The 9,012-nt window shown below is 53.2% G+C and overlaps 1 protein-coding gene across 1 annotated transcript in view; it reads left to right on the top strand.

Moving 5' to 3' along the window:
- Positions 1-411: 411 nt before the first annotated feature.
- The window catches only part of GNAI3 (G protein subunit alpha i3), a 34,179-nt gene continuing 25,578 nt past the window's right edge, over positions 412-9,012 (top strand). Inside the window, exon 1 of the mRNA XM_075722535.1 lies at positions 412-529. Coding sequence (XP_075578650.1) covers positions 412-529 — 118 coding nt within the window. The remainder of the gene's footprint in view (positions 530-9,012) is intronic.

The following is a 9,012-nucleotide window of genomic DNA, read 5'->3' as shown; positions in this document are numbered from 1 at the left end:
GGCCGGGGCGGGCGTGGGGCCGGGCCCGGTGCAGCCGTGGGCCCCGCCGCCCCCCCCCCGGGAACTACAGCTCCCATCATGCCCCGCGGCACCGAGGCGGAAGTGCGGCCGCTCCTCCCGGCTCCCGTCATGCCCCGCTCTACCGAGGCGGAAGTAAGGCGGGCCCCGCCTCGTTCCCGTCAGGCCCCGCTCTACCGAGGCGGAAGCTCCGCCCCCCCGCTCCCGGCGTGCCGCGCGGGGACTGCGCTTCCCGCCCTGCCCCGCGGCGCGCGGACCGGATATCCGGCGCCGCCTCAGGGAGCCGCCCGCGCCGAGGGAGGCGAGAGGCGCAGCCCCGCACCGGCCCCGCTCCCTTCGCCGCTCCCGTTCCGCGGCGGCTGGGCCGCCCGCCGGCCTCCCCCCGCCGCCGCCATGGGTTGCACGCTGAGCGCCGAGGACAAGGCGGCGGTGGAGCGGAGTAAGATGATCGACCGCAACCTGCGGGAGGACGGCGAGAAGGCGGCCAAGGAGGTGAAGCTGCTGCTGCTCGGTGAGGAGGGGCCGGGGGCCGTAAAGTGCCTCAGGGGAGGGTGCTGGGGGGTGAGAGGCTATGGGGGGGGGTCTCCGGGGGGGGGGGAGGGGGGTGAGGGTCTCCCGGCCTCAGGAGGGGGCTTGGGGACGGAGTGAGGACGGCGGAGGTTGGGGTCTGTGCACCGAGGAAGGGGCTTGAGGGGCCACGAGGAGCTGTAGCGAGGGGCTTTGTGCATCTCCCGGGCTCAGGAAGGGGCCTGAGGGGCTCAGGGAGGGGGTGGGAGAGGGCTGGGGAGGGGGCCGGGGGAGCTCTGCGGGGAGGCGCTGGGAGGGCCGGGGGCTTTGTGAGGTCTCTGGGGATTGGAGAGGGTGAAGGAGCCCCTGGGAAGGGGGCTTGGGGCTTTCCAGGGCTCAGGAGGGCTTTAGGGGGGTGCGAGGGGGTCTTTGAGGAGAGGAGGGGAGTGAGGCAGGGCTCCACCTTTAGGGGGGTGTGAGGGGGTCTTTGAGGAGAAGAGGGGAGTGAGGCGGGGGCTCCACGAGGTTAAAAGATCTTTAGAGGGTGAGCGGTGGGGAGAGGGATGGTGAGGGGAGCTGGCGGGGGGAGGTCCTGAGGGGCCCGAGGGATCCCTGGGGGGGCCGGGGAGGTGCGAGGAAGATGAACGGCTGGGGCAGGATCCCAACAGGAGACCGGGGGGAGCTGCGGGGAAGGACGGGGGGGTGCAGGGTGGGTCTGGGACAGGGCCACGTACAGTGGCAGCTCTGCCTTTGCGTCGCCAGAGAGGGCTCGGCTCGCCCCCGGGGTCCCCAGCCCCAGGTGCGGTCCTGTCCCCTCACCCCACCTTGGGTCCCCGGTCCCCTCCCTGGGGTGAGGGAGGGGGAGATGGCCTGTCCTGTCTCACGGGGGGCGAGGGGAGTGTGCTGCTGTCCTGGGGTGGGGCATTTTCCTAGCCAGCCGCTGCCTGATGAAATAACTCTTCTGTTTCTAGCCTGGATGCTATCAGTGCTCCCTCCTGGTGGCCCCTCGGGGACGGTCCCTCCCCGGTGGCTTTGGGCTGGGGCTCTGAGCACGGAAGGTGCTCGTCGGGCTGGCGTAGGTGTCCTTTCATCTTCGGGTTGATGGGACAGAGAAGGAAGGAAGCACTCATGTTCTTGCTTGGATACAGAGAGTATATCGTTGGGGCTTGGCTGTTAAGCTTTTTGTGGTAGAGGAATTAAATCCTTTTATCAGGTGGTCAGGTGAAAGTGGCCCCTGGGCACCCATGTTTCTCAGACTGGAAGCGCCCACGTTGGCGTGCGAGCTGCCCGGGCAGGGGTATCGTCATCACGCCGGGTTCTCTGCGCCTCACGCTGCCGCAGATCCTCTGATAGGACCTGACTTTGCGTGGAAGATGATTTCAGTTTGGTGTACTCTGCCGTAGCTGAGCTGGTTCTGCAGAGCTCGCAGGAGTACGAAACCAGTGTCGTTGTCGCTGCCCCGGTGCAGTCTCTGTATGTACGGACAGCTGAGAAGGGAAGCGTCGCTTCTCTGGGGTTTTTCTTTTTTCCAGCTAAAATGCATTCATGGGTTTTGAGAGGGCAGAATGGAACATTTTTCTTCAGAGGAGCTATGGGTTCTCCTCGGCAAAGAACTTTTGCTGTATTTGGTCCGCGTTTTGGTAGCTGTGTTTAGAGGTTCTTGTGGGTGATAACTAACTCGAGTGCAGAGGAGGCAGAAGCTGCCTGTCTCTAAAGTCTGCTGGATGCAGACTGACTCTGTTTCTTTGCAGCTCAGGACCAGGCAGCGCAGTGCGGGGTGGTAGGTGGACCATCTGGCCACACAGGTCTTCCTCTTCTAACGTCTGCGTTGGTTTTTTGTTACGCTGACGTTTGCCATCTCGGGGGAGACAGACTGAGGACCAGAACAATGGTGTTGAGCGTCTCCTGTTAGAACAGGACGTGTTAACAAACAGTTCTGCTTTCCGAGTGATCCTTGTCTCAAGAATGCTTTTTTTTTTTTTCTTCCCCCCATTTAGCCTGTTTTTACTTGTGCCCTTGCAAGAGGTGCTCTGAGGTTTGTGATCTTGTGCTTGTGTAGAAAACCTCTTGGCTGCGTGTCAAAATAATCCTTTATTCTCCGGGGGTTTGTTTTGGTGTTAGTAAGCAACACTTGCAAATTCTCTGGATGGAATAGTCCTCCCTTTGTATTTTTGTATGTCAGTTTTTTTCCTTGTGGTATTGTATTCTTTGTGGCAATATTGAAAAGACTCTGAGGGCTTTGGGGCCAAGACGGCCTGACCTCGTCAGCAAATGACAGCGGAGGCAGCACCGAAAAGGTTGTACAGTAACCTGTTTCAAAGCACTAGAGACCAGGTGAGGCTTTTAAAAGTACAACCAGCAGCCTTTTGGACTGCTGTTGACTTTGGATGGCAGCAAAATACCTGATTGCTGTGCTTCTGAGCATGTCTTCAGGTAAGGGCTCGTGCATGTCGTTACTCCAGAGGAGCTCTTCTGGAATAATTGGCCTCGCACACAGCGTGACACTGGAGTAGTGATCTGTATCTACCCTCATTTAAAAAAAAAAAAAGCCTATCTCGGATCAGGTTTGCACCTGGCCGCAACCTGCAATCTCTCTTGAATGTCACAGTTTTCTAGTTTTAAAAATTAGTGTTAACAATTCCTGGCAATCAAAGGGAATGCTGAAATGTGCTCTCTCCGTGTGCAGCCCTGTTAATGTGCAGGTAAAGCAGAACAGTTAATTGCCAGAAGAAAAATATCTGCAGTGGGAACAAACATCCTTTCAGTAAGGCATCAAGAAGCTGATGGAAAAGTTCATGAGGTTTCTTCCATTGTTTGAGCAAGCATTTTTTTTTCATAACGTAGTATTAAAATGTCTAGGATACGTAGTGTCTCGTATCATTAACTGGTTGTAAGAGATCATGTGGTGGTTTATGTAACTGGAGTGAGCCTCTTGCAGTACTGCTGATGCAGTGAAGTTTAGAAGAAATGTATTTCTTTACAGATAAAGTTTGGAGTCTGTACGTTCTTCCCCAGCTCTGTTAAAATAACTGTCCTAGTTTGGGCTTTGCAGAATTATGTAGGTTAAGAAAAGGCTCGTGCTTGTACCAAGGGTGGTTGTTCTTCCCTTGCTCTGCTGTTAACCCAGCTTGGGTGTTAGGAGGGCTTGGTGAGTTAGCGACAGACCCAGAATCGGGAGGGTTTTAGTGCATTTGACTTCCTCCCCTCTTCCATAAGCATCATCTCTTGGGCAGAGGGGGAAGGAGAGAGCGGATTTCAGCTGTGTGCTCCCTTCTTCAGGAGCTGCTTCGCTGTGGTTATTGCAGCCCCTCGCATCCAGGAGGCAGTTCGGATGCTGGCGGAGGTGGTCTCAGTAGCTTGATAACCGTGGGGTCGTTGGGGTAAAGCTAATCCTGGAGCTGTCTGTGTGGCAGCTTCTCCGCAGGGATTTCAAGTCACTGCATAATGTTTCCCTTTCACAACTCGGCATGTTGAGCAACTCCTAAGCTTTTGGTTTTTGTTTTTTTTATAAAACAAAAGTAAACCTGAGCGTTGAATAGCGACTCGCCCAAGGTCATGCCAACCCCTGCCCGTGTGATGTAATTGTCATTTTGTGTGCGAATGCCATCAGCAGCTGCTCTTGAACCGGCGCTGGGTATGGTTCGAATGACTGCACGCACCGGTTCGCAGCAGCAGGTAAAGGCTTTCTGCAACAAAAGCCGGCGCTCCTGGGAGGCTGGGAACAGCCTGGGAGTCCTCGCTCAAATCCCCGTGCTAAACACTGCCTCTTTTCTCTTCATTTGCCTCCAGGAAAACGCTACTCTGCAGGTGCAGACATGCGATTTTGCTGACGTAGAAACCTGTGGGATTTTTCCAGTTGGGATGAGCAGCCAAAATGGAGGAGGGCACAGGAACCTTTCCTGGTTAGCTCAGGTGCTAGCCCGTATCCTTAGCTCCCCTCTCCAGCGCCTTTCCGAAGGTCTGGCACGTCGTGCCGGGCTGTGTCTCGGGGGAGGTTTGTGTGACGTTGAGTGACAAAGCTCATTGCTGGATGCACAGAGTTGCCCCGCTGCCAAATTCAGCCGGCTTCGCTTCTCTGCCTGGACTGGCCTGTGCAAATGGCATTTCTATGGCTCCGGCTGCGCGAGCGCAGCCAGCGTTGAACTGTGTGTGCCTAAAACGCCCCGTTATTCAGCCTGTTACAGTTTCACTGGGTTCAGATGCTCTGTGTAATTATCTTGAAGTGGTCCTGCTAATTCATGCAAAAATAATTAAAAGCGTAAGTTTGTTCTAAAATAGCCTTCATTTACATAACTAACCAAGCAAACTGCAAGCTCTGCTGCTCCTGGAGGCTTCAGCTTTTTTCTGGGACTGTTTTTTCCAACATTTTTTCCCCCAAATTCACCAAAGCTTCCTCAGCACTGGTGCTTGACAAGAATTGCTTATGTTTCAGTTAAAACATAGAAGGGAGCCTTCTAGGGATGCAAATCAGGGCAAAGCCGTTGCTGCTATTTGTAATATCGTTAAGTAGAATTAGCTTTTCTAGTAGCACAGCGGCTTTGTTGTGGGTCCCTATTTCAGAGGGACCATCAGGGTGTCAGCCCTGGCCACTCCTTGGCTCTAGAGCTGCTTAATGTCCTTTGGAGGGTGACGTGAAGCTCTGAGATTGAGCGTAGGTCTCCAGCTCGGGTTGTCCTGGCCCTGCAGCAGTGGCTGCAGCTCCGAGCATCCTCCCCAGCTGGGGCTGACACCGGGACCCTGCTTGGGGGACCTCAGGGAGCCGTTGTCTCCTTTGATCTTTGAGCTATCTAGAGCTTTCCTCCCGCGAGCTTTTTGAGGTACACAGTATGTATCTTGTGACTTGCGGCCACATGAAGATTTTTCTCACACATGCAGCAGTCGGGCTCAGCCCCGAGTTCTGTTTTCATAAGAGAAAAATTAAATATCTCGATCCAATTAGCTTGAAGACGTGACCAGTGGGAGTTGTGATGAGATCAGTTCAGTGCCTGACTCCCAGCTGGGGTTGTGAAAGGTGCTCTTGACGTCCGAGACATCCCGATCTTTGTGCAGAAGTGTCACGGCCGTCTGGTGACCGCTTCCCTGTGGAGAATGCTTGAAGCGATTTGATAATGGGTCAGATCTCTCTGAAGGCGCAGCGCTTCTTGTCTGTGCTTTGAACTTCTTGGAGGACCCGATGCACTTGTTCTCTACCGAGATGGAGGCAGTATCTGTCTTGGTGCTGGTATTTCCCCATCTTCAGATGTTGGAGCTGCAGCTTACGGCCGTGTTTTCCCACCTGAGGATCTGATGCAGGATCTTTGTGTACCTTGTGCTCGGTCTTCAGTTCTGCCCTTTGCCCACCAAAGCCAGATGCAGGGCAGACAAAATGTTTCTTGTCTACAAAACAGTAGTTCTTCAGGGTGACTTAACCTCCCTAGTTTTTTTTGAGGAGTCATCTGTGATTTAGTCGGGGCAACTGCAGCTTGGAAAAGAGACGGTCTTGCCACGCTGGGTGCTGCTGCGTAGGTGCAAACTTCTGCTTTCTGCACGGTGTCACATCCGATGGCATTAACCAGCTGTGGGATGGGACTTCCTCTGGCTGGCTGAGGCTGCCTGGGTTGCGTGTACATCACATGCTTACGTAAAGACAGACAGACAGATGTGTTTGGGCCCAGCACTGGGAGCCGAGGACGGAGAATTTGTAACGCACAGCTCAGCTACAGATGGAGTGACTGGCTCGGGAATTGGGATTTCATCCTATCCTCCAAGAGCCCTCTGGACATGGTTCAACTTTCATTAAATTCTGAGGCAGAGCATTGAAATAACTTTTCTTGGAAGAGGAGTGTGTGCTGTGAAGAGGAATTTTTTAATTAGAACATGGCTTTTTTTTTTTTAAGTTTTGAGCAACTGTAGCTGTGAAGGCACGATGCTCCCCACTCCAGATACATAAGACACTTGCTCCTCATGCTCCCCCTTAATGACTTAAACAGGGTTTGCATCTGAAATGACTGACGGGCACTGATTATTTTTCTAGCGCGCTCTTCGTAAACCGGGTGGCAGGACTGGGGTGATAGCCCGCCTCCCTCGCCCGTCGTGCTGTCACCTTTTGTTCCCCCGCGGGTGCCAGCGACGGCGGCGATCCGACGCCTGTCTCTTATTTCATGTTTTCTCAGTTGGTGTTTGGTAACTTCTCTGCCTCGTTTAATCTTCTCTCGTTACCAGGGTGGCACTGGCTGGGTTATCTTTAAAAACAAACAACGAGCGGGATCTGAATTCTGGGGCGAGCGGAGGCGCCGGTGGAGCTTGGCCTCCTGTAGTTTTGTGTTTTGGGGTCTCCATCCACCGCGAACTCCCTCATGTTTGAGGAATGAGCTTTTCCCTCAGCGGGGGAACTAACAGGCTGTTCCCCACCCGGCTGCTTATTTTGATAAGTGTTTTTAACAACTCAAGATTGTTGTGCCTGCATCAGATTCAGTGGATGTTTGACTTTTTTAATAAACAGGCACATCACAAGAAGAAACTTGATACTTGGGAGACCAGGCTAATGAAAATCTTTTCCAAACCCATCTCTTCCCACCATTCCCTCCCCTTCCAAGTCATCTGTTGCTTTCTGATGTAACTCCCATTTTAGGGGCCTCGCTTGGCTGTTTCTCTGTTGCCTTCCACCCGTACTAGTATCTGAGCAGACCAGACGGTGCCTTTTTTTATCCCGTATCTCTGAGAGCATCCCCTTGTGTGAATCCTGCCTGGGAAGGATGGGTATTACCGTGTTATTCCATGACATTCGGAGGATGAAAGAGCTGCCGTGGAATGTATCTGCAGGACGACTCTCACGGCAGGTTAGGGAAGGTGTTTGCTGCGTTTGTGGCATGCTGCAGCACTTCACTGGAAGCCGTTCCTCATGCTCGAACTTAGGTCTGAACATGAAGAGCGTAAAAACGTAGGTTTGAACATAAAGAACGTAAAAACGTAGGTTTGAACATAAGGAGCTGTAGGTGAGAAAGGGGTGCCCGGGAGGCCCAGCCAGGAGAGATGTTCATTTGATCTTCAGCCAAAAGACACATCGCGGCAGCGTGTTGCGTGTCAGTGGGTGTCTCGAGTCCACGCTGCTCAACAGCAGGCGCAATTAGTTGAAAACACTCCCAGCAGTGTTGTTCAAAGAGCTGCAAAAACAACTGCAAACCAGAAGTCCCGGGCTGGCTCTTTCCTGCGTAGCTTAAAACGCGGCGCAGGGGCCTTTTGCTGAAGAGGACAAGGTGTTTGCAGCTGATTTCAGAAAGGATTTGAACGCTCTAGTTGGGGAGGAGGGAATTCGGGGCTCCCTTGCTGAGCATTTAGGATACAGGTTGCTGGCGACGGCGCAGGTTGTTGCGGCATCCTGCTGTGAGCGTAGCTGGTGCTGGCTTCACGGAGGAGAAGAGCACAGCTTGTATTTACAGTTATCAGCCTTGGGCCAGTTGGCCATTTCATGGTGGGAATGAAAGGCTTCATTTCCTCTGGGGAAATGTTTTCTTGTGCGTTTGGGTTTGTGGCTATGAGCGGTTTTAATTGTGACAGCCTTTCTTCCCCATGCTGGTGGTGGCTGTGCTGCAGAGTCAGGATTAGATAATGCGGTTGTTGGCGTCCCTCTCCTAAATCAGATTTGAACTTTGATTTGATTCTGGCCATGGATGAAAATAGTTTTTTGTGCAAGAAATTGTTATAGCAAAGGTAAAAAGGGACGTTGCCAAAGTTCAGAATGTTCATGCCGTCACCCAAATACTCTTGCACACTAGCCTCGCAGTTTTTTGAGCGCAGAACAACACCCCCTGTAAGACCGGTATCCTGTGTTCACCAAAAGACTGGCTTATGGAGTCGCTTCTTTGACATTTATTGTGCTTGAGGGATGACAATGGAGGAACATCAACAGTTGCAGTCTGTCCACTTCATGGCTACAAGTGGTTGTAAACCAGTTGTCCTCTTCCTTAGCTGTGCCTCTGCAAGTTTACACAGTCATCAAGATCTAGTGCAACAGCCATGCAAGGAAGGGGGAAAAAAACCCCAATCTGCCTGCTGTCCAAGACTAGCCTTTTTCCACTTTATTTATCAGGAAAAACTTTCTTAACTTCTTTAGTTTTGTAATTGCATGACTTGGGGCCTGTTTCTGCAACTTCTTAAGCAATTTCTTGGTGATATCGACGGTCACTCAGATCCGCGCGTGGGTGACGGCGCATTAGCAGGCGGCTTGCTCTGCCAGCCCGGTGTTTCCTGGTGATCGGCAGCTCCGGTGCAGAATTCCCAGGGATATTTCAATCTTCTGAATGGTCACGGGATGTTTTTAACCACGCTGCACCGTAGAGTGGAGCTGGCGCTTTGAACCCAGCGTTTCACAGTCCCTCGCTGCCGTTAGGCTGTGATGTGGTACGACGTCTGCTTTAAATGCTGCAGATTGAATCGGCTGATGGTCTCTCCCCACGCTGGCACCGACTGCTTGGCGCGCTCTCCTCGTTTGATAGACGAGCTTTGGCC

This window comes from Pelecanus crispus, chromosome 17 (assembly GCF_030463565.1).
Source record: "Pelecanus crispus isolate bPelCri1 chromosome 17, bPelCri1.pri, whole genome shotgun sequence".
NCBI classification, from domain to species: Eukaryota; Metazoa; Chordata; class Aves; order Pelecaniformes; family Pelecanidae; genus Pelecanus; species Pelecanus crispus.
Note: the sequence above shows the minus strand (reverse complement) of the source record. Positions and strands in the feature narration are given on the sequence as shown.